The sequence below is a fragment of the Labrus mixtus genome, chromosome 21 (assembly GCF_963584025.1).
Source record: "Labrus mixtus chromosome 21, fLabMix1.1, whole genome shotgun sequence".
NCBI classification, from domain to species: domain Eukaryota; kingdom Metazoa; phylum Chordata; class Actinopteri; order Labriformes; family Labridae; genus Labrus; species Labrus mixtus.
The window spans coordinates 7373390-7399784 of NC_083632.1; the positions used below are offsets into that span (position 1 = coordinate 7373390).

The 26395-nt window shown below is 41.4% G+C and overlaps 1 protein-coding gene across 2 annotated transcripts in view; it reads right to left on the reverse strand.

Moving 5' to 3' along the window:
• dock1 (dedicator of cytokinesis 1) overlaps positions 1 to 26395 on the reverse strand; it is a 201838-nt gene that overhangs the window by 3988 nt on the left and 171455 nt on the right. For both annotated transcript variants that reach the window (XM_061028646.1, XM_061028645.1), the window contains exons 41-50: positions 23113 to 23254; positions 22535 to 22616; positions 19565 to 19649; positions 17033 to 17119; positions 14117 to 14293; positions 12190 to 12273; positions 4575 to 4712; positions 2234 to 2376; positions 1532 to 1730; positions 223 to 400 (exon numbers count right to left, since the gene is read on the reverse strand). In XM_061028646.1, the coding sequence (XP_060884629.1) occupies positions 223 to 400; positions 1532 to 1730; positions 2234 to 2376; positions 4575 to 4712; positions 12190 to 12273; positions 14117 to 14293; positions 17033 to 17119; positions 19565 to 19649; positions 22535 to 22616; positions 23113 to 23254 (1315 nt within the window). The remainder of the gene's footprint in view (positions 1 to 222; positions 401 to 1531; positions 1731 to 2233; positions 2377 to 4574; positions 4713 to 12189; positions 12274 to 14116; positions 14294 to 17032; positions 17120 to 19564; positions 19650 to 22534; positions 22617 to 23112; positions 23255 to 26395) is intronic.

The window sequence follows — 26395 nt, forward strand, 5'->3', positions numbered from 1 at the left end:
AAAGGTAGGTATATAACACTAAGAGTTTTTCTTGTTTCATTAAAAGAAGTGGAGCTAAGATGCTACACAGCGCTATGGTTTAGGCCAAACAGAGCACAGCGATGTACAGTATGTGGTAACAGTGATGCAACAAAGTCCCAGTTCAGCAGAGAGGGCTCACAGAGATTATTAAAGATGATACAACAGCAGTCTTAATGAGAGAAAAGCAGGGGGTTTTCTTACTGGAAACAGTGTGCAGGCTGAAGGAGAGTTTGCTCCTGGGGGTGATGGGTGGGGGCCCTGGTGAAGAGGAGGGGTTTGAGGAAGACAAGGGGGGTCCAGGGGACACAGAGAGGCGGCGGTCTACACCGATCTGGTTGAGAACTTGACTCCGGGGTCTCTGAGGCCGCAGCGGGCTGATCTGTGTGATAAGAAAGGAAGAAAGACAACATTTAACTGGTGTAAAGGACCGAGTCATTACTGGAAGCTCTAAATAAAAACAATTAAAATTATACAACCGGTCAATAAAAACAGAACTGAAAACAACTTTACTTTGTGCAAAATGAGTCGAGTTGAAAAACAAACGATCATTTAAAGTAGCAAAAATTGGTTTCATATCTCCTTTGGGTCTCGTGTTTATATGTTTGTGTGTGTGTATTTGTGTGTGTTGATGCGTGTGTGTGTGTGCGTTCCTGTGTTTTGAGTTGGCTGCTTGTATTCCTGAAGGAGACACTATTTGGATGAATGTGATCCTTGGGTTGCACTTTTTTATTTGTGGTCACAAATCACTGTTTCTCGGAGCTTTATTATGGCTGAGATTTGAATATAAAAAGAGATGTCCTCGGGGCCCCTCCACACTGTAGGCTACATTAACAAACAGCTTTGTAATTGGCCAGCCTCAAACTGTCAGCCACGGGGGAGGCAATGAAAATAACATGACACGTCAGTCAGGGCTGTTTCTTTTTTTGGAACACTGAAACATAAAATTGCAATTTGTATTGTGGCAGAAAAAAGCTCTTTTATTGATGTGTGTGTTCCTACAGCTTCTAAGGAACTATCAGAGACCCCTGAGTGCTCTACCCTTGACCCCTGAGGCAGGAGGCTCCACTGCTCCCAGGGGCCTCTTTCGGATCCCATTCCTGCTCTTATCTTAATGACGCTAGTGGGGGAGCATTCCCACTGGGCATGCAGTGATACCTGGGACATGTAGAGAGAGAGAGAGAGAGAGAGAGAGGGGAGGGGCTCGGGAGTTAAGGTATGTAGAATGCAAAGAGAACACAGGCACAGGTAGAAATGTGACGTCAGGAAGAAAAGCTGGAAAAAGAAGACCTTATTTAGCAGAGACCACTCCCCTTTTTATATTAAAGTATGTACACTGTGATGTCCCCTTTCACATGGCTCATCTACTAAATCAGTGGTTTATAGTCTAAAGTCAACCGGGCTGCTTTAAGTCTGGCTCAGTCACTGGTTTATCTTCGTTTACAAAGACTTTCTGGGTGGAGATCAGTTTTCAAAAGGGATGTAGAGAAAGAAGGTGAAGTAAGTTCAGTACCGTCTCTGAGAGTATGACCGCTTCAGCAGGCTGCAGAGGGATCTCGGTCATCTTCATCTCTTTGTCGAAGATCTCCTGGTGCTTGCTGTTCCTCTTCTCCTTCTTCTTCTCCTTGCCCCCTCTGTCGGGCTCGTCCCGGTCCAGCTTGTCCTGAGACTTGGTGTGCAGCTTCTTTGGCAGGAGAGGCTCCAGGGCAAAACTGAAATAAAGAGAATAGGATAATGGTCCAATCAAAGAGCGTTCATTTTCCGACTTGGCCAGTGCATCTGAGCTATCCTTATCAATCTTTCACCGGAACTGGAAGCAAGCCGGATTTCTGTGTGGATGTTTTAATTTTAATACAAGCTTCATTAAGCCTCGAACTTTATATAAGACACTGACTCACGCTTGAAAAGATGCTGAGGTACTCCTCCATCAGAGGAAACAGCAAGAACAAAGTGGAAAAGAGTGTTTTCTTATCTGGTGGAACACAGTCTTCATGAACTCAACTAAACAGCATACATGATTTGTTCTTGCTTTTGAAAGAAAAATCCATTTAAGTCTTAATCCTGAGACTTATATGTTGGAATAATGGCAGGGTTTATTCTAAGAAAAAAAAAAACATTTCTTAAGCTGCTCTAAAGAGAAAAGCCAAAGCAGAGTAGGATAGATAAAAAAAAGTATGGTGTTTTACGCCCTGACAAACAGTAAACCAAGTGTTACCCATCCGATCCGGGCCTGGAGGGGGAGTTGTCAGAGGAGATGGAGGTGACTGAAGCCACAGAGAGCGGCCTCTGGGAGGAGGGCATTGTGAAGGAGCGCACCATGGAGTGAGGACGGGGCCCCCGCCGTTCATCTGCTGTCGGCTGACACCGCAGAGGGAAAAAAAAAAGAGAAGATTTTTTTTTTAGTTAAAAGACAAAGAATGCTTCATACTTGTAGATTCATGTCAGGACACAGGCTGTTCTTCCTTCCTAAATATCTCTTGCAGAAAATACTGATTCTAAGAGTCTGAGAGGCTATACTACAGCACTGCCAGGGCTGATGTCAGTATGACAAATGGCTCTAAAATACTACTATCATGATGTTGAAAGTGAATGGTGTCACAGTCACCATCCTTGGCAAGTATGTTAAGTTGCTATCCAGCGCTAATTGGCATCAAACTCAAAGTAAAACTGAGACTCCTGGGAATCGTTTGCTGATGGTAACTGTGCCATTAGTTGTGATTACATTTAAGAAATGTCCACATGATGGTGACCATAGAGTTACGACAGCTCTTCTTTTTCAGACAACGTGCAGAATATAGTTTTAGATTTGATGGTAATCGGGTCGTTTTCTGTACATTTCAGTTTAAAATAATGTGATAAGACACACACAACGAAAACCACATTCACAGAGTCTCTGCTGCTGTGAAGCTATGAATCGCACAAAAAAGAACAAATGTGAAGCGAAGTGAGGTTTTTTTTTTTTAAATTACAGGTAAGGGTGAGATGAAAATAAAATGCTGTTTTTATGCCGGAGGGTGAAGAAACGAGAGAGCTCTTCTACTTTGGCTTCAGCAGTTTCCTTCCAAAGAGGTGGTTTCATCAGTTTTTAAAAATACACTTTACAGGATCATTTTGACATGTGTTCGGAAAGAATTTCATACAATGACGATGTTTTCTTATGTAAAAAGTAAAGTTCACATTTTTTTTTTTACAAGTAAATATCTCTTTGAGGTTTTCTGAACGTGTCATTACTTTATATGGCATGTCAGCTATCAGCGAAGACTTGAGCTTATGTAAACACTTCTTCTGTTGAGCTGTGGTAGCTCGTAACACCAGGTATTATCGTGTGCAGGTGTACAGTAGTTTGCATAACTGGACACAAAGTTTTTAAGAATTTTGATGGTACTATTCATTCCTGTGCTTCTGTAAAAAGAGCCAGTTGGAATAAAAAAAAATCTGGTGACAGCAGCTCTAATAATGAACCGGCCTGCATTAAAATAATTCTTTCAAGTGAAGAAAAGGGGCCGTCACACATCTGATAGGATAACCTTATTATCACATCCCAGAAAAGCGACGTGCTATTCTCTCCTTTGAAAGGTCACCAACCTCTCTCTTTAAACTGAGCGAGGCCTCCTTCACCTGAGGCACGATGGAGGGAGAAAGCTCGGCCAGGCAACAATTAAATCTTAAAAGCAGGAGAGAGATGGGAGGAAGTCCCCGGCAGCATTCCTGCTATACAGTATATATGAGCTGACTTCAGCGGAAAGTGAAAGTGCGCCTGACATGAAAAATATAAGTGCATTTTTTAAAGACTTACTGTAAAGGACCTGGAAACTCAAAGATGGTATATCATGAGAAAATATTATTTTTTTATGGTTTCTATCTTGCCATCAGCACAAAGAAATACCATCAAATGTCCCAAGTTTTTTCTCAGTGATGTTTTTATACTATTTATTTACTTCATTTTTACAAAGTTGATTTTCTTTTGTTTAAAAAAAAGGTTGCATAAAAAAGGAGATCCAAAAAACGCTTCACCACTGTATGCCGTGTGTGTGTGTGTGTGTGTTGCCGTAGCGATCTTTGCCACATCTTTCTGTACCTGTGGTCTTCTTGATTTTTTTCTTTGCGTTAAATCTAAAGATCAAACTGTTCTGGCGTCTGAACATCGAGACAGATCGAGACATGACCAAGACATTTAGGGATCGAGACTGTGTCAAGACCAAGACCAAGGTAGCGAGAGACCGAGACCGAGACGAGACTAAGACCATAAATATCAATGAGAAGTCATCACCCAGTGTGCAGGGGGCTTAACCGGTAAGTTGTGCCCCTTACAGAGGAATACAAATTGTTACAGTTGCATCCTTGACCAAATAAAAGGGAATGGAAGACCAGAATCGTTAATAATGTATTCCTTATTGGTTTTTCGTATTTATTTGAACTTCCTGGAAATCTCTGGCCAAACACACCCCAAAAAAAAAAGGCTGTAGGTTCCATTAGTGCTGGGTTAATGCATCCACACTTCAGCTGGACGCACTTTTCATGTAACAGAAAGGTCACAAACAGACAAAAGCTCTTACCAGGGTCTTTACTCCGTACTGTTTCTCCACTTTCTCCCTCAGCTGCTTGAAGCAGGCCTCCAAGCGGTCGTGGAAAGGCCTCAGCGCCTCGGTGACCTTCTCTCCGTGGATGCGAACACCTTCGGCGAGGTGTGGGATCTGGCGTTGGGGGGGGAAACAGAGGTTTAAGAAACCAACCTTCATTCAACATATCCTGGAGAGATAGGACTCTAAATGTAGCTTCTGCATCTGCAGATATCGGAGGAATATGCTTTTTTTTTTTACATCCAATTTAACACACATAACTTTTGACCTCTGGGCTATGCATACTGAGCACGAGCAGTGAATGCACATCAGTGTGAGTGCACAGAGAGGACATCTCGCCGCAACAATATGCAGGTGGAAAAAAGACTACATTAGAGCAGGCTGTTGCCATGGCATCCCTCCCTCCTACCTCCCATCACCAAAAGAAAAGAAAAAACACAACACAGGTAAATTTAACAACAAAATGAGGCAACCTGGAGAGACGATATGCAAAGACATGTACTGCATGACATGGATGTTTTCCTCTCAACTTCCAACACAAATAACGACGCACTGCACCCTTTTCCTGCTGCTGCTGCTGCTGCTTCTCAGAACTGAAGGAAGCAGAATCTAAACAGAGGCAGCTCAGGTAGACGACGAGAGGGAGAGGGGGAGACAGAGCGACTGAAACTGCAGAAAACTAGTAATTAGGAAACCCCAGAGCCACAGTCAGTGTCAGCAAGCTCTGCTGACTAAACCTGGCAAGAGGAGGAAGAAGTATCCCTCAGGGAGCCTGCAAATGAGGGATTTTTTTTCTTCTTCTTCTTCCACTTTTCTGGTTGAAATCACAGGGTTTTTGCATTTTTTTTTTTTCAAAACCAGGTGTTCTAATGCATTTTGCCATTTTCCACTGTGGTACAGCAGAGTACACAAAAACAAATCACCAGAAACCAGCAAAGATGTTCCACTCAGCAGTCTTTTAAAAAGCCAATCCTACCCTCCCTCCCATGGCAACAGTAAAAATATCCCCAGACTTTCTCACTTCCATAAGTGAGAAATATTGTTAAAGTTAAAAGGAAAGCCGCTTATGCTTTTATGCTTATGAATAAGTAAACACATACAAACAACAAACCACATTAGAGCGGACGTAATTTAGCCCTTTATATTAAATTGGTCCCAGTCAGAGTGGTGCATTTGCACATTTAAAAAAACAAAAACAAGGAGAGCCTGAGCCGCAGAGTGCATCTAGTACATCTGGTTTTAAGTACAGTAGCTTTCACAGCTAACAAATTTGCCTCAGCCCTGAGCAAATGGAAGAAAAAGGAGCTGCTCAGAGTACAAAGAAGTGTGTGAAGTATCTCAGATAGGTAGGCCAGAGAGGAGAGGGGTCTCTCTCTCTCTCTGTGTGTGTGTGTGTGTGTGTGTGTGCTAACCTCTTATTCCCCTGAGACTGCTCGCCTTTCTTCCTTTCCTCTGAGGGCAAACTGGCCCCTCACAGCGGGTTACAGTCTGAGCTGACTTCACTCAGCTGGCACATAACTTCAATTCAGCTTCATGATGCAACCTTTGGCAATAATCTCAAACGGTGCATGTTTTATTTACGCACATTCCAACATGCGGTGGGCTTATTAACAAGGAGCCGCAGGAGCACACATCTATGAGGTTTTCAGCTATGAGTAACAACACTGCACTAATACATTAAACAGCATCTTAAAACAGGTGAAGCACAAAGTGAGCACATCACCTGGAGAAAAAAAAAAAAGCACTGAGTATGGATCATGGTGTCTTAAATCCAGGATTTTTCACTTTCAGTTACTGTACTCTGCTCCACAGATCCAAAGCTCTGACAGAGAAAGATAAATGAGAGAAGGCTGCAGACACCCTGCGAGGATTTCCCCTGATATTGATCACCTCCATCATCACAGGAAGAGGGGAGAGCAGCGGCGTAATAGCCGTAATAGTGAAAGAGGTGGAGAAAGAATAAGGGAAGGGAGTTAGGAGAAGACAAAAGGAGTTAAGGAGAAAGAGGGAGTGAGTGGGAGTGTGTGGGGGGGGGGAGTGAGAGGGACCAAGTGTTGTGAGTCAAAAAGGGTAGAAAAAAACAAACAAAAAAAACTGGGAGAAGAAAAAACAGCGAGAGTGAAAGCTGAGGCAAGATTCACGTCTCCCAGGATACCCACATCTTTTTATAGACCTGAGGATGATTGAGAGCGACTGAGTGGCGGCATGGCAACAGAATCCTGTTTGGTGGCTGCACAGAGATAAGCTCAATGGAAAACACTTGTGCTCAAGGTTGCCAACACACACACACACACACACACACACACACACACACACACATATTCAATCGCCTAACTAAATGTACCAACTTTTAAGTTCTTTTTAGCAGTCTAACGGAGATGGCAGGTTTCTGATCGATGACATCAGTAAAGATATTACATAATGAAAAAAAGAGGTAAATATCAGTTTATTACATAATGGATACCTGGAAATGCAATCCTTAAATACACGCACAGATTACAATGTATTGGTTCGAACATGCGTACTGCAAAAAACGATAAAAGTCTGATTAGATATTGTCATCATGAGCACACACTGTACAGGGAATTCTTTTTTGTTGTTGTTGTTGAAACGGCTTTGTTTTGATTTAGAAAACGGTATGTGTTATCCATAGTAAGGCGCCTAGCTGACATGATTGACAGGTGGGTGCGATGTAACGGTTCATCAGGGGGATTAAAACCCGCCTCAGCTCCAGCCTCCTGAGCCCCCTCTGCAGGAACAGATGGCTGAAACACTCAGGCTTCGTCCATTAATATTTACAGTCTATATCTGTATCGCTCCCATTAAGGCACAAACACCCCCCCCCCCAAAAGAAAAAAAAAAAAATCTTTAAAAAATCTTAAGAAAAAAGCAAGCATGCTAATAAGAATGCAAATAATTGAGGTTTCATTGAGACAGTATGGAAACTACTTCAACAAAGTCAACAGTTTTTTTTAAATGAATGTACTTCCAGGATACATCGTCGCAGGATTGTTTTCTTATGATAACAGTAATGAAAGCATTTGTTGTTTAAAAATCAGCAGTGTCTCTCTGAGCCCAGTGTTTTTCCTTTAGCAGAGCCGGTCAGTCTATTTTTTCTCTCTAATGCTCGGTGTGAAAACAGGTCTCAGCCACACCCTGGAGTGCTGGGACGGACAAATAGCCTTTGAGAAGACTGGTATTAAGGCCGAGATGACTTATTAAGAACCTTTCGTGGAGGTCAGATAGGTCTCAGAGAAGTACACAGCCAGTTATGACTCCCAGCAGACTCTATCATTTAAGAAACTGCTGGACCATGAGCAGAAACGAAAAGAGAATCATCGAAGAAAACTGAAAAATTCTGTTAAAATGCTTTTTGTGTACGTCAGAGGTCTGGATTAAATCTGTGATTCAATTTATAAGTCACTCAGCTACCTTAGGCAACCTTAGAGTGGATCATGCTGCAGTGAGAAGATTAAGCTACTCATTCAGTCATCAGTCTCTATATTTGTAAAATCACAGAAAACTCCGACTTTGAATTTGCCAGCCGTTAAACAATACCTAATTTCCTGATTTCCAGTTGCTCATTTCCTCTCTGATTACTGGACGAGGAGGACAATGGATGTCTCAGAATAAGAGTGCACACTGGCTCATTTGAAACCTCTTAGTTTGTTCACTGAAGCAGGCTCGCCTTCATTTGTCTCATTTAGTCGGATTCGAGACGGGAGCTAAACAAGCACGCCGGCTCCGACAGGGATTTTACATCAAACTTCAAAAACAAAAAAATCAATCTTTAAAAGTTGTTCCCTGTGTGAATGTTTGGCAAAAAAAATTTGCTTGTAGCTGTTATCACACATGCACTCTTGAAGAATTTTCCAGGACGGCCTGCGCCTAATATCTTCCTGAGTTGCTTGTTCACACATTGAACAGGTGGGATGTAAGAAAGTCGCTGCAGAAATCAAAATAAGACAAACAAAGTGACATAGTCCGACTCTATAGTAACAGTTTTCTGCCTTTTATATCAATGCTACGTGCAATTGGATGCAACTAAAGATTGGAAAATACAGAAGTCAGAAGTCGCAGTATATAAGTGTCATCACCACACCCACTCATTCTGACCTCTCCTCTCTTTGTGCATGTGTGAGAAAGGTATTAGTCGTCTCTTCAAAAGGTTCCCTCTATGAATGTTTTGCAAACACGTGTCTGCTTCCTGTATGACATGTCACGTCTGAGACAACACCAAACCACTTCATCTGAGACTCTCTTGTGTGTCTGGGAGATACATAGCATCATCATTTCAAGGACATGTTGAACCTGGCAGAGCTCACAGAGACAGGGAGACTTGTTTATCTTGACATGGGACTTCATCAGAGCTCCTAGCACTGACTGTGGGTGGAGGATCAGTTCACCAAAAAGTGCAGTGTGATGTCTAACAATATTTAAATCCAGGCCAAATCTCAAAACTGATACTGGAATGGATTTGTCTCTTTCCCGATCTGAGCATCACTAGGGAAGCAACACAAATCTTTGAAGCAAAGTTAGCCGTTAACACATTATCATTCGACACCTTCGCTTTAAAATAGATGTAAAAATAAAAGACAGGCATTAAAGGTGAAATCTCGTTACATATTCAGACTTTATCAGATATAACGCATGTGTGAGATTCACTTCTTTCCTGGAGTAATGATGCCACGACGTGTTTATTTTTAGATTTCCCTCGGCTTCTTTGACACCTTCTACTTCAGTCAAAGGGATCCTTCGTTTCCACCATGTTCACATATATTCAACACATGAACAAAGGAAAGTAAAGAAGCAAACTTATACAGAAAAAAAAAAGACAAAGAAAAGAGTTACCTCTTCTGTAAAACAAAAAAAAAAAACATGTAGGAGATCAAGCTACAAAAAATAAAGAGGCCAATAAGACCGACACATTCCTGTGTGAGTCATCATTCTTATCAAGACGAAAGGTTTCTCAAACAACAGCGCCTAACTTTCCAGATTCGGGGGAGTTCTTCCGGAGAGAGCACAAAGTTGACCTATTTTACAAGAATGGAGAGAGGAGAAACTATTGCACACTCAGTTGACGTCGCCTTTTCTTTGCAGCTTGCAATAGGAAAGCAGAAAACAGAAGGTTGTTGTATCTGTGCTCAATTTCCTGGGTAAACCAAGAGTTTGGCTTCTTGGTATTAAAGTGACCCGCAGTTCAAAGCTATGGAGTTAGGAGAGAGTGATAAAAGACATAAAAGAAAAGCATAAAAACCACAGTGCAGCTTTCTAAAATATCCCTGAGGGAGGATGATGAGGGAGAATAGCCAGGGGTCTATTAATCAAAGATGAGGAGAAAAAAAAAAGACTTTTCATAATAACAATTAAACAGAACATGTTTCAATGTATTCTAACAATGTGTGTGTGTGCATTTTTTTTTCCTTTTTGCCTGCTGTGTGTGCACTTCTCTCAGGCTCGCGGAGGGTGCAGAGCTTCGCAAAACCGCCAGTCCTGATCTCTCGCTGTCTCTTCACGCAGCATCCGAGCATCCGCCCTAACTTCAGAATGTTTGCTTCAGCACTCTCCCTCGCTATTATCTCCACTGAACTCTCCACGGCACTTTCCCCCTCCCGTTCTCCTCAGTTACCGTCATTGGACACTCTTTGCAGTGTACTCATGAGTTCTTCAATCCACATTATATTTGCAGCTGTAACCTTGGAGAGTGACTTTATTCTGCAGCAGCAGCAGCAGTGGTGCTTTAGTTAGGTGACATATATATACAAATGCCACAATAGGCAGAATGGAACAAGCATCCTTCAGCCTTCAAACTCTTGCTGCGTCTATAAAGGACTCTCAGATGTTCTGACTTACCATCTGTAGGACCTTTAGCGAGTGCTGCGTTTAATGTACATTAAAGAGACTCAAATTAAGATGAACAACAGGTTTTTATTGATAGTGTCTATGCCCGATGGCACCCTAACATAATAACGCTCTACAAAATAATACCCATTTTACTGAGATGAAACCAAACACCAGTGAAGGGAAAAACCGCCGTGATGTCTCGGCTCTCGCTGCCTATCTCTCCACACAGCTGGTTTATGGGGCCAATAGGGGCCTCGTGGTAGAGTAGGAAGTATTGGGTTGAGTGGGTTGTTGTGGCCACATTTCAGGTTTCTTCACTGAGCTTGTCCTTATCGTTAGGGCACAAGTTTCCTGTGTTATTATTATTATGTATATTAGCGAAAAAATGCTAATACTATACACTTAAAGAACAATATGAGGGGAAAATGTCAAACTGAGATGCTAGGTTGTTTACTACTCTAGTAGTGAAGTAAAAAAGGTGAGGCTATTTTATGAGACAATGACTAATATTAGCAAATAATAAAGGAAACTTTGCACAAAGTAGACCTTCAATATATGTAGCCTAAGCAAGCTTCACCCTCAAAGTACACTTCCTTCACCCTGTCACAGTTGGAAGAGGTGTGCTTTGGCACGTTACACTTCATGCATGAGCACAAGCTCATGTTGGGTACACAGCGTGGACATGAAGTATAACGCCTCCGTTATCAAAAAATCCTGGCGTGCTCTGGCTGTATCTGACCAAAATGACTCAAAATAAGTCATCAAGTCAGTAAAGTAGCCGTCATGTTTTCTGTGTTGTTCTGTGATGTGTGGACGCGGACTCAGCCGCACGTCTCTTTTTTATTTATTTTCATTTTTTAAGATTTTCACCAACAAATGATCGGCACTGTATACGTCAGTTAAGTCTTTAGCTTGGATATGAGATGATTGTGACATGTGATTAAAAGTATCAGTAAGTTAAGATGGGCATTGTTCTGACTGCAGCGTTGAAGTCCATCTGCTTTGAGGATGAGGGACTGAAGAAACACCCTCTGTATAAAATATGATTTATTTCTTAATGAATTCTGTTTACCCGTTGTTTAGTGTCTCCCTTTTTCTTTGAAACTTCATTTGTTCAGCCGCTTCCCAGTTATCTAAGCTTTGGTTTTCTCCAAATCCTGGTTGTAATTGAACATTAGCTTGTTGCATTAAATAGTAAACCAAGACTTTGACTGGGTCCATGTTTCTATGGTTACTGATTTTAGATACAGGCTGATATTTTGTGTACTATTTAAAGCAGTGACGTAACCGCTTCACTGGAGTAGAACTACTTTGTAGGTATTCGTTGTAGGGAAATAATGTACACTTTGCAACCAATCAGAATGAAGTATTAACACAGACCATGGGATGAAGAACAACTAGCATGCACTAAAAGGCAAGAACAATTTGAAGGTCTGAAATGTTAAGTGAAGGGGCCAAAGCAAATTCATTGAAATTAGGCAAGATGAAGAGAGCCGGCAAAGCCAAGTGGTATCAAATCACATTTTTTAGCCTCTTCTGCTTCTTTATAGCACCTAATCTTGATCAGCATTTAGGTTGACTTCCTCTGCTCCTGACATGTGCTAAGGAAAATGAATATGTCATCGTCGTGTCACTTATTTTTATAACCATGAAATATTGGGCGAGACGGAGGTTTAAAATCTATAGCGTGATGCTTTTCCACGATCACATTCAGTCTGAGGATTCTCATAACAAACTTCAGTCTCACCTGCCAGGCGATCAGGTCCTTCAGCTTCTCTATCTTCTCCAGGTCCTCTGGGTGTTCTTGTGTGTATTTATCAGTGAAGAAAGCCTGTGGAGGACGGAGAAGAGATACTGGAGTGAGAGTGTTGGTAAGACTGGAAGAGAAGAGGGGAATTCAGGTCAAAAAGACAAGGAAGAATCTGAAATGTGGAGAAGTTTGCGATGAAAGAAGAAGAAAAACACTGACGAGACGGGACTGGGATGAGAAAAGTTTAGTCAAGGCATCCGTCTCTACTTCACCACCTGCACTATTTCACTGAGATGAAGAAGTGACCTCAGGGCGAAGAATTCACGTCAAACCTCCTCTGACTCATACTGCATCGTTTTATAAGACCAATATGAACCTATTTCACTTTGTGATTTACGCTTGGATACCAAGACATATCCAGGTTATGACTTCTTCTTATAAATCAAAAATGAGGGAAAAAAAAAAAAGACTTTCCCTTTCAATATATTTTTTCCCGCTGAGTTCTGATGAAGAGTATAACGCTGAGAAGCCGAGGAGAGCGCTGGAAATGTGCTTAAAGCATTAAATTTAATGTAAGAGATGAGAGTTTAAAAGGAGAATTAGACATGGGTTGTTTTTAACGAGAATATAATTTAAAATAATAATGTTAGATTAGATTAGATTAACTTTATTGTCTGTCCCAACAGTGACAGAAATTCTCCTTTTGTCTCTTTTTTGAAGATTTGTTTTTGGTCTTTTTCTGCCTTTATTGTAGAGCTAGGACAGTAGATAGAGTCAGAAAACAGGGAGAGAGAGAGAGACAGAGAGAGAGAGTGGGGAACGACATGGGAAAGGAGCCACAGGTCGGACCTGAATCCGGGCCGTCCGCCTAGAGGACCAAAGCCTCCGTACATGGGGCGCGCGCACTAACCCCTGCCCCAACAGCGCCCCAGAAATTCTCCTCCTTTTCCAACTTGTATTAAAAACACTTTTAAAAACACAACACAAAGACATTTAAAGTGCAAAGTTACTATGTTGAGGTTGAGAGGTATCAATATACGACGAGCAGTGAGAAGAATATTAAGGATCATAGAGTGAGAGTCTTGGAGAAAAACTATCTTATTCTGACTTGGTTGGTTTTGAATATTCTTCATACCTGGGATATGAAGGAGGTAGTAAAAAGGCCAAGGGATGTCCGAATGGTTCTTCTCCGTGATTGTGAATTGTTTGTTTTAGTGATTTTTTAATTTTCTATTTGAATATTTCTTTTTTTCCTCTGTCATGTGTCGTGTGAAGCACTTTGAATTGCCTTGGTGTTGAAATGTGCTTTATAAATAAACTTGCCTTGCATATCATGAATAGAAAAGTGTTCTATCACTTCATAAGGTTTGATATGTTCAAGTTAAACACAAATTGATTCGTGCCTCAGAATTATATAATGCTTGATTTTGATGGGAAATGTGCTGATTAACTTCCATTTGCATCACTTTTGAAAGCAGAGGCTACATTCACATCTTTTATAAGAAGAAGAAGAAGAAGAAGATCGACTAATCCTGCGAGGGGGAATTCAGTTTTAAATTCTGTTGTTGAACATGCTACACACAAAAAGGCTGAAATACACACACATGCACAAACAGGATCCTTTGAACATGCATTAATAGAGAGACGTTAGAGTGAGGGGGCTGACCACAGCGAGCGCTCCTGAGCTGGTGGGGTGTCGGTTCCTTGCTCAAGGGCACCTGGTCAGTGCTCAGGAAAGTAAAAGGAAGCAAACTGACTATTCTCCAGCTACCAGACCAATTTCCAAACTTGGACTTCAACCAGCGACCCCCCCGGTTCCCGACCCAAGTCCCCACAGACTGAGCTACTGCTTCTTTACGCAGCCTATAAAGCACACATCGAGACAATATGCGACTACAACACGTTGGAAGAACTTGCTGCCTACCTTCTCATAGTTGGTAAAACCTCCCATGACAGCTGGGTCCACGATCCCATTCAGCAGCATGGAGAGGGGGTTGATGGGAAGGTTGGAATCGTTCAGATGCCTCTGCACCATGCTGCTGATCTTCTCATTGGTCAGCTGCATCGTTTCCATGGCGTTCTCCAGCGGGCTGATCTCCTCCTGTGCAGGGCGGTAAGTGAAGGTGTCATCAGATATCCTCAGCACTTATTCAACGGTTCTAGTCAATATGCACATACATCACTGCTGCCACTGTAAACCCTGACAATCAGGCGGAAAAATTTGTGTTCAGCGACTGGCTGTGTGTTATTAGGAGATGGACTGAGGTACCTTTAACTACACACACAAATCATGCAGGATATTAAAGCAATGAATCATTTTCTACTGCGCCCATTCGTAAAACTGCAACTGTCAAATGATGATGGATAGGGTGTTGGTGTAGGGGGATTTCAATTCCCATGTCAACAATATATGATTGGCAATTCTGAGAAAAGACGCATAAAATACTTGGAAAGCTGTCATTATTTCCAACTCCAACTCTGTGTGTGGGAAATCTCATTACTTTGAATGAAATAACACCACCTCCCTTCTTCCGGCGTGCTCGTAAGAATTTAGAGGAAACAACAAGTGGATTGTTGAGTAAATGTCAGACTTAAGACACCAAGCCAAAAAAATAAAAAATAAAGATGCTGTGCCAGGGAGACAAATCTCCAATCTGTGCCGGTGTGTCAGGCCAGCTTGATAAAAAGCAGTGTCAGATGGACGGCTTTAGCTCGCTGAATCTCAGCCCAGTCCTCAAGCTTTAAATGGAGAGTGTGACCTCGGGGGAACCGGGCCGCTCTTTGGCTCATCTGGAGGGCAAGCTGCTCCCGACAGTATGTTCCAACCCAAACCCTGAAGGTAGAGGCCTCTGCTTTGAATTAGAGCGACAAAAGTGAGAAAGCTCTTTACCAGGCGGACTCGTGGACTCGAAGGAGGGTTAAGGCTTTGTAGTAGGGGGGGGGGGGGGGCAAAGGAAGCCTAGTGGTTGGTGCGTGCGCCCTATGTACGGACGCTTTAGTCCTTCAAGCGAGAGCACAGGGTTTGAATCCGCACTGTGGCTCCTTTCCCCACTCTCTCTCTCTCTCTCCCCAATATCTGACTCTATCCACTATCCTATCCCTAGATAAAGGCACAAAGAGCCAAAAAGTTAACCTTAAAGGAATCTTTGTAGTGAAGTGAAGGAGCAACCAGAGGTGTGAGGCTGCCTGGGTTGTGGGTGTCATGTGGTCCCATTTGAAAATAGGCTTAACATAATAAGAAAAGCAGAACTGAGAATTGTTCCTTTTCGAACACTTTAAGCAGCATTGACATTAAATTTACTGCTGAGAATGACGGTGTATCCTTGGCACGGGGGGGGGGGGGGGGGGGGGTAGTAGAATATGGGCGTGGTGTATATTGGAAATATTTATCCTATTTCTGACGAGGTACGTGTGCAATTAGCCGGTTACAAAATAAGTTCTGCAACCACACCAGCCAGCAGCAGATTTACTACTCGGTTAAACCATCTGTCAATACGCTATTTTAAACAATTCAGGTCCACTATGACGGTCAAATGCTGTTTCTTAACTGTATCGCAGCCGCCTGCCAGTAGCTGGGGAACTAGCTCCAATTAATGGCTACTGCCTTGCTGGCGTAATGCTCTACTACCTGGACGGAAACAGGCACAATGAACTGATCTCATAGGAACAGCTGGGTTTGGCAGTATTTTTGATCGACTGAAGCTATGTATGACCACGTCTAGCCAGGAAAATCAAACTTCTTCATTTGACTTTGTTCCTGTCCTTATTTTGACGCTAATTCACAAACTTCTTTTATCTGCTCACCTTCCCTTCTTCCACAAACCTGCACCAAACCTGCCCCTGCGTAGCCTCTTTTAGTTTATAACTCCCTTTATTTGTCTGCTCAGTCAAAAAAAAAAAACACAGCACAGGTTTAAATATTTCAGCCGTGTTTCATTTTTCACAGGAGCAGGTGAGCTGTGTGTTGAGGAGGAGGCCTGAAAGTATTTTGCCTACTACTGTACTGTAGCTTTAAAAAGATGGGGTGGAAGACAAGAGTGATAATGTAGCCTGCAGATGTGCTCACACTTGTTTTAATCACAACCCCCCTTCTAACAGAAAACATCTCAGCCCAAAATGGGGACAACAACAACAACGCATTTAAATTAGTCAAAACAACAGAGATGAAATAATTAATATTTAATGTGCTTTCTGTTGGATGGAGGAGAAATGTTTCCATTCCAAGTGCTACAGCAAACACTAAAGTAGCTTATTGCAGTCGGACCACACACTTATCAACAAGTTTCCAATACAGCAATCCAGGTAATTTGATTAGAGGGAAATCAACAGCGAGCGAGTCCTGAGCTCTCTTCTCGCTGTATTTGTGCTGTGTAGCTATTTTCAGTGGAAACAGGCTTTAAGGAGTGTTCACTGGATCAATGTGGGCCCTCTGGCAGAGAGGCAGCGAGAGAGCGAGAGAGCGAGAGAGAGTACGTGCCTGGTGGTTAGTCTGGGGAGTGGCACGCCTGCATCCACGCGTCTGTCTATACAGCTTAAGTGGACAAATCATATCGATTGCCTCCGAGCAAGGCTGCAGATCCTTATCTGATTAGGAGGCCTGCTTTGCTCTCTCTCACACACACACACACACACACACACACACACACACACACACACACACACACACACACACACACACACACACACACACACACACACACACACACACACACACACACACACACACACACACACACACACACACACACACACACACACACACACACACACACACACACACACACACACACACACACACACACACACACACACACACACACAAGCAGACTTTCATACTCACTGTGGAGACAGACTTGACTTCGAACCATCGCAGGATGCCGGGAAGTTTGTATGCCGTGGCGTAGGTGGTCCTTTCAATCCACATGTTCTGTTGACAAAGTCACAAAGACACAAAATAAAAAAAACCTTCAGAAATCAACTGAAAAGATTCTTTGATAGATAAATCAAGATGCTGCTGTTTTTGTGCCTAACAAGCTTGAGGACATGTTGCTTGACTCAGAGTGAGAGGTAATGGTTCTTAAATCAAAGCTCATGTGTCCACCTGCCTGTGTTGATATCAGATCACAAGAGCCTGCTAAAGGAAAGCAATAATGAAATAAAATCCTCTGCTATGCATTGTGGGAGCTTAAATGATGGAGCTAAAAGGAAGGAAATATAAAACATCCAAGGTCCACTTTGTGTCGGTTTAGTGATCTCTATAGAGGAGGGCTACCTTTCATGTCTTTGCTGATCTTGACCTCTACATGCCTTTAAGATCTATTATTCTGCTTATTTTTACCCTAATAGTACAAACAATGGTATCAGACATAAAAAAAAAACTACAGAGAATGTTCAATTTTTCTGGCTGATGGTCTCTTTTGCTTTCGTAGGTCATATAGAGGCAACAATATAACTTTCGGTCTGTTTTATAATCAGCTAAAAGTCTGCTTTAGTGCTTACTTGCTGATAGAAAAATGACACGTGCACATATTTATATGTTTAATAGGTTTGATGGATACAATACGTCTAGCAAAATCCCTTCTATGTCAAGCCCGGAAATACATTAGTCCCATCAGTCTGTCAACATGATGGAGTAAGTCCAAAATGAGTTCAATACATCATCCCGCTCTGATGAATCACGGAACAGGAAACAAGGGAAGCCGAGGGAAAGAGCAGATTAGTTTGAATTTGTGGCCCTTGTCTCTGTCAACTGAGGATATTAATTGCACAACACATCATTGTTAGGTGTAGTTTAAATCAGGACTTGACAGGAATAGTTCTATTAAGCAAACAGGATAAGTGACAATAATCATATTTAGTCTCTCCTTCTTCTTCTTCTGTCTTTAAAACACACTTAATACAATCCTCTGATTGCATTTTCCTCAGTGTCAAATCTTCAGCTTTTAGAAAACACAGCTCTGCGTTGATATTGATTTAGTCTCCTGGGAAAAATCTACAAAGAAAAGAAGTGTGCATGTGTTCTCACTGGAAATAGCAACCCCACTACATGTTGTGATTATTTGCAAACCAGCAGAACAAACAAGCAAATACCTGATCTTGATACGAAAATGAGATTCCTTTGTTTTGTGTAATCGGTTTCCTGCTTATCGGCATCAGAAAAGATGGACAAACTATTTCTCCAGTCCTCAGATTGTTATTGTGCCTGCTGTTATGTTCTGATTTAGTAGATTATTTTCCAAATGTACAAATGTGTGGCCTTGTTAGTGGAGCTGAGACACTTGTTCCAAGCTAAATCTGTTATACAAATATAATGAATGTGTGTGTGAGTAGGAGACGAACAGGAAATCTTTGTTATGTAATACATGTTTACCTATTGGAGGTATGATTCATTAGTCAACACTTAACCATGGGATGTAAATAAACGGGAACATCATCACTTCAAACATAAATAATACAGATTCTGTCATCTTCGTCAAACAGATGAAGGTCGCTGGTTACAGCCGAGTGCCTATTTCTCAAAGCTGCTGTTGGGTTATGCAAATGCATCCATATAAAATGCACTGTGTACGTCCTGTAGAAGCTCAAATGTTTTAAGTCATGTCTAAATATTGTAAAGTGGAGGAGACCCAACATTTTAAGTCTGAAAAAAAAAAGCAGCTAAACCTGCATTCTTTCTCATGCCACTTGGGGCCACTACGCTTACAGTAAAAACAAGTCTGATTGTATATTGTGGTTCTCAGGTGGGTCAGGACCCAAAAGTGGGTCTCAAAGCCGTTTTCAGCGGGTGTGGGGAACAAAATGGTGTCAAACCGTCAGAGGAGTGCTTTATAAAGCTGTTTGTTTTGATCATCACTTTGTTCTGTCACATGTGTTCTACCATCTGAGGTCCAAACTGCACACATTTTTCATTACATACATTTGATTTGTACAAAGAAAATTCAAATTTTGGTGGAAATTTCTCTTTAAGGAGTTGGTGGTGGGTCCTGAGGCTAGCCCAGCTGAGAAACACTGATATGGACGTCTATGAGTAAACAGCCCTCCTTCTCAGTTGGATTAATAACTCGGGAAACATTCAGTGTTGATGCTCTTAATTCATAGTTTCAAGTCTTATTCAGCAAACCACGATGTTCATTTAGTAAACGAATGTCCCCATTGAAGTAACTTAACCAATGGGTGACATCACAGTGACCATGTCCATTTCTCATCAATAGTCTGTGTTGAATACCAAGAAGAATTCAGGTTATTTAGAGAAATTCAAAATGGATTAATCAATGGTTAATTTTCCTGTACGGTTATATTTTACTGATGTCAATAATTGAAACATAAAACTGACAAGCAAAGGCAACAGGGAAAAAAAAAAAAAAACAATTACCGAAAACTCGTTGTCAGGATCCTTCTCTCCCTTCCTCACCGGTCTGGAATACTGGAATTTATGGACTTCATTTACAGTGTAGAAGCTGGAGAGAGGGGGGGAAAAAAATCAGCACCTGAGTAAATTAAAACTGTTATGGGCTATCCACGGCTGGATTCAAAGGTTGATTGCTTTGCTTCAGGTCAAACACAGGACAGGCCTCCTCCAGACGGGCTCTGCCAGGAGCTGTGGCATTTAGGCATGTTGGTTTTGACTAGCTGTCGCGTGCAGGGCCTCATCTACATGGTAATTAAATTCATATTAGGGTCACACACGTCACTGGGCGACCCCTGAAGTTAGTCTGACATATCAGACATGCAGAGAAGCTGCAACATACCTGACGGTGGCACACGACTGGCAGGAATGAACTTTGGCAAATCAGGTTAATAGACTTTTCACACATAGAAGAGGAAGTGTGGCAAAGTGGCTTCAGGAAAAGCTGCCTGGGCGTATACTTGGTCTCTGAATTAGATGCATTACTTCTTCTTTTCCATCCTTTATTTTTCTATCTGGCAGACAGAAATCTGTTCACACTCTCCTGGGGAAACAAATACAGATCTATTATCCTCATAGAGCATATTGGATTTCCCATTTCTAAAAGAATGCCATATGGTTCACAGATTCTGGTTTGCTTTTATTAGCAAACAATAATGAATAAAATATGAAAGGGAATCAGAGTTGCTCTAAAACCACTGCCCTTTTGTGTTTGAAGTAACAGCGGTAAGGATGGCCAGATGGTGTGCTGCAATTTTTTACTCTTAATGTTGTGCATTAAACAGCGTACAAAAGGCTTTTGTATGGTGGCCCCGAAGTGAAAATGAGACAGTAATTTAGGAAAACACAACGTCATTTCACAAAACACATAAAAACATCTTTGGAAAACACAACATTTCACAACATGCTGTTACATTTCACAAAACCCAATAAGGTTAACTCATCATGCGATTCTGAAAAAGGTTTGTTTTCACTGAAAGTCTGGAATGTGGCTGCTGTTCATTTAGTACATTTTGTTTATAGCCAGTTTATGCTAGCCAAAATTAGCATCTCGATTACTGTCAAAGTTATAATAAATGTTGGCTGCACATTGCAAACTTTGCAATCCTTAAACTGTACCCGGTTGTCAAAATATTGTAAGACCCTATAGATATAAACACATAGAGCCGCTTTAAAGCTTTTGAGAAGCTTCAACGCAGCCGCCATCTTGCAGAGGGGTAGCTGCAGCTCTTGATGAATGTAAGTCTATAATGGGCGGAGGTCTATCCACAATTAAAATATTCGTAACACGCAGACATGTGAAATGTCAAGATAGGGTTATTTATGGCTCGAAAGAAAACAAGATGGCCAACACAACACACAAAACACAACATAATACAAAACCCTGATATATCTCACAAAACACGATATTCACAAATGCTACAGAATTTCACAAATCTCCACATTTCATAAAATCTAACAAGGAAACATTTTGTTTTATACATTTTTTAACCGGTAAATATTGATGTGTTTGAAACTTCACGGCCACCATGCGTTTATGATGAAGTCATAAGTGAGAATCTGGTCTGAGGGCATTTTAAGGAATTTATATTTAACAAATAATCCCTTTAAAAAAAAAAATTGGCATTTGTGTGCCATTTTTGTGTTTATTGGACGGTACAACAGCCGAAGAGAGAAAGGAAATGTTGGGAAGAGAGCAAGGGGCCGGGGTTGGATTCAAACCCACAGCCGCTGCGACGAGGACTCTAGCCTCTGTACATGGGGCGGGCGACATAACCGCCAGGCTATCCAATGCCCCAAATAATCCCTTTCGTGCATGGTCACATAGGACAACACGCTATTAAAAAAACATGATGTGACCCATTCCTACAGCAAATTAGCTGAAAAAACATGGACTCAGCCTTAAAAAATACCCAGCCTCTGAGCTTCTGCTCTGATAAACAGGTATACAAATCAGCTGCCCTCCTTAATCAAGCCATGTCATTAGCCGGCGGCCTAGAGATGATGCAGTGGCATGGTGTGGACAAAGCAAGGTCAGAAGCAGGGGTGTGTGCTCTGCCTGCTACTTGTGACCCTTTGGCTCAAACAGCTCAGGCTCATTGCTATGCACAGTTGATCTCTAGAACCAAATGAGGCAACGAATAAGGGAAATAGAGATGGAGAGAACCGGGAAAAGCATGGTGAGAGCTGGAGGAAGAGTGCTGGCAGAGAGAGAGAGAGGAGGGACAGTTGGTGTGGAACAATCCTCTATAGCTCTCTTAACACGGCTCTCCAATCTAGGCTATTAACAGAGTAACACATTCCAATCAGACACACTAAGCAAACAAGCCGGCAGGCTGCTGCAGGGAGGATGTGACCACCGGTGCAGACTTGTGATAAGATCACAGCGCAGGTATATTTGCCTAAAGGTTTTCCAGGTAAAAGTCTTCTTTTAATTATATCCGGCGATGCGTTGTGTGGTATATCAAAGTGAATTTGCACAGCTGAGCGATGCAGCAGGGAGGGTGATGACTGGCGTACAGATTGGGCAAACAAGTGGGAGTGTAGGGGCCTGCACTGTTTGCAGTGGGCCCTGGAGTGCGACACAAAGGCATTAATGATGTCAGAGGAACATTGTTGTACTTGGCACAGCGGCTAATAGCAGATGGCTGGCACAAGTTAATAACCACAGGCACTACAAGAAGGTCAACCGCTGTTTGTTCTATATAGATGCACATTTACATCAAGATTTAATCACTTCCTCCACAGCGGTCCACTCCAAAAACCACTAATGCTCTTGTGCATGTCGTCCCAGCCTCTCTAAATGGTTTTTGAGTGACTGGGGAGAGTAAATTTGGCTTCCTGTATTGAAATGCATGCTTTGTGACTTTGAAAAACACACTCTGTAATTGTAAAGAAATGAGAATGTGAGTGTGTAGAATGGGATACACTGCTTACCTCACAATTTGTTCTGAGACGGGCTTGTTCTGGAACTTGGCAGGCAGGTCGAGGATGGGTTTGACTGTAAAACACTGGATGTCTGACAGCAGGAAAATCAAGGAAATTAATTCAAACGTTTAACTCAAATACACATATACGATATGCATAACATCAAATAATTAAAAAAAAATCTGTTTCAGAAAGTTCTATTAGGATTTTTCAGCTTTCTGCATTTAAAATTTAACACGTTAAGTTATTGGACTTTTTGTTTAATATACACAAATAATTTTGTCCAATGTGCTGCAGAACAATAATAGGCAGTTAACTTCACAAACTAAGAATTTCACTGCATTGTATTTGATTTGATTTCTTTATTTTGATGTATGCACTTATGGACTAACTAAGAATGTTCTACTGTTATTTGAAAAAACATGTGTAATGATTCAAATGAAAGATGAATGTTGAAGTTTTTCTGCTTGATCAACGATTACTCTGAAAATATGTAGCCACCCTGATGATTTGAACAAAACAAAACTGAAAGCAACACATTTGCACACATAGTTTAGAAATGAATGATTGATTCGTGCTGAGGATACTTTGTCCAGAGGAGCACTTTGTGTCCTCGCTCGGCGGTGTGGTCGTCTTCATCTTCTCTGCGTTGGGAAACTGAGTGAGAAGTCGTGCTTCGAAATCCTCTCTGCGCTCGTACTCTTTTCCTCGATAGATGAACATTTTGTTCTGCAGAAAAAAAACGAGGACAACAGTGAGTCCTTGGACGTGCACATGAAGGCGAAGGCAAAGACAAAGCGTACCATCAGGTGCTAGTGTGCAAACATTATATGGACATAAGGTAGACCGTCCAATTTTTTATCAATATGGCGGTATGGACAGTGCCATTTCATAGACCATTTCACAAGAAGAGAACCAGGGGCAAAAATCTAATCAATGATGGCTTTAGGGACAGACATGGGACAGTGACAAAACTGTAAGATGAAAAGAAAGTTACATGGAGGAGAGTGGCTTTGATTCGTAAATCGACTTGGCCTCAGTGCTGGGACTGGGTTACAATACATTATCATAATCTCCATTTTAAATACTTGGAAATGAGGGTGACTGAAAGTTCCTGGCACTGATGCAGCCATTAGTCCATCCCTGCTGAGTTCAAAGTGGGATTATTTTAGGAGGAGGACTTCTGTTTGTGCTAACTGACAGACTGTTAAGGGCTACTATCATTTTGCCTGGGGCTCTTGCCGCACGACTGCAACAAACTACATCTGCCGTTTAACAGTCTCCAAAGCAGTGTGATGGTTCAGGCATTGTCAAATCAGTGTTTTAGTCACTCGAGGATAGGCCCCCTTCAGCTTGATCTCTGCTTGAAACCGTCTAGTTTGTGATCTACTACTGTACATAAATACTTTGATTTATATACCTTCTTCACACGGCCGCCATTTCTCTAATGCTCAAGTAGGAAGCTTAAATGCTATCATTTAACTTCTCAATAAATGAGCTACTGAAAAGAAATGGATAGTGAAAATTAAGAGCGTGAAATATTTCAGTAAAAAAAAGCTTAGTAACGGTAAGACAGCAGCTAATGCTAGCACTGAACAAATACCTAGCTTAGGCTGCTTTAGCTAAGAATTATGTCTTTCCTATCATATCGTACTCTACTGAGCTTTCCCAACAGTGAGGCTATATTATCTAGTAAATGGCTTAATGCTAATGTTAGCTGTTATCTGATTGTAGCTAACTGGTTTTCAAATATGCTGTTTACACTTGAAATGGGCAAATGTCCCTCAAATATTCACATGTTTAATGTCATCTAAGTTTCTCATCTATGGAGAAGCAAAAGAATAATGATTCATCAGGGCTAGGATTAGACAACAACTAATAACCTCAACTACTTCCTAGCTTACATTGAGGTAGCCAGAAATGTACTAGCTTATATAACGCTAGCTAGAAATGCATATCTTTCATATTGTATTGTGTAACACTAATTTATCTTGTTAGTGGCTAAATGCTAATATTGGCTGTTGTCTGGCTGTATTAGCTAACTGGTTATCAAATATGGTGTCTAAACTTGAAATGGGTCATTGTCCACCCACATTTTTACATTTTCCTTTTTCTTTTAAGTTGTTTATCGATTGAGAAGCTTTGAAATGATAATGATTTTTAAGACACCCTTAATTTACATAACTTACAAACTGGAACAGCAGTTAGACATAACATCATTTGAGCTTCCCATCCTCGGACATCAGAGAAAGACGGACACTTCATGAAAAATGTCAATTTAGACCGTAACACAACTTAGAAGTCAGGATCTTGAGGAGAATAGCCACTTTTACACTTCTCCTATCTTTCAAAGACCATCACTGCACAATAGATCACACACAGCCATTCATTTGCTTCTGCACATCTCAATTCCCAAATTAATTAAAGGAACCCCAGCCATGAAATATGCCTGAGAGCATTTTTCAAATTTGCATTGACAGATAGGTTTACAAAAACGCATTGATTTCCAGAGGTGTCCCTTTCCACTGCAGGAGAATCGGCCTGACAATAAAAAGCATTTTCTGCTATTGAGCAAGAGGGATATGTGCATTCTACATTTTCCCTAAATCATTCACTAAAAAAAAAAAAGCAGAGGTCTAATCTTTTTCAATCACTGTATTTTAGTCTCATCCCAAAGAGTGGGGCAGACACCCATTATCTTTTTTGAGAATTCCGGTCATGTATACAGTAATCTAAATGTTAGGGCTGTCTTTGTCATTACTCTGAAACTTACACAGACTAGTTCTGGCAGAGAAAATCACTGCCATTGAGAAAATAATTTATGCTAAAATGGGCTTTTCTGTCTTGGCTGCTGCTGGGTAAAAAAAAGGCAAATTGATAGAGCTGAGGGACAAAGCAGCAACAGCTTACACAAACGCAAAGTTATCAAGTTCAAATAAAACACGTACAGTCAGGATTTAGCTCCTTGGATATTCTAGTAGCAAAACTGAAAGATGTGTAGGCTATCTCTAGGGGAAAATGGAAAACATGAGGTATAAAAAAATATGTGAAATTAACAAATACTTCCATGCGATAACACAGCAGTGTCAGACAAGGTTTAACAGATACAGAGGGTGATAAAATGATAATCTCGTTAATCTCGAAAATCAAAATAGGTTGGAAGAGAAAAGTGCAAGGAGAGTGCTGCTTAAAATGTATGAGCCAGGAACGTTCCTTCATCTCCGAGTGTGCTCAGGGGTCCGTCTGAGGAACATTCTGACTGATGGAACATGACAGCTCATGTCGGGGCGTCTCAGGATGTGGTGTGTTCGGATACATATTTCAAACCGACTTTCACACAAACCTCAGCCGCTCTTTAAGCTGAGCGCTCACAAGAAAGTCAATGCAGGGATTAAGTAAAGTTTAAGATAGATAGCGAGAGAAGGGAGAGGAGGAGAAATACGCCGACTGGATGTAAAGCGAGAGAAACAATTGTGACAGAAACCTTTCTTTGAAATCCCGAGAATACTTTTAATGTGTCAAAAAGCTGAAAGAAACTTTGAGGAAATATAAGAGAAACTTCTTGACACGGTTTTAGAGCTTCCCAAGGTGTAAATGATGACTGAATGTTAATATTCTGTCTTTACAATGTATGTTTGGTAACCAAAAAATGTGACAGGACTAGCGTACAGAACTTTCATACAGAACCACACGACAAAAAAAGAGGGAGCTTTTTCTAATATGTGTCTGAATATCTAAAATCAAACAACATGATTTTATAATTAGCGTGTCTAAGCACATTAACAACTAATAAATCATAAGCAGCTGAGTAAAGCACTCGAGCATAAAATCAATTCTTTAGGGGGTGGGTACAAAACGCCTTTATCAGAG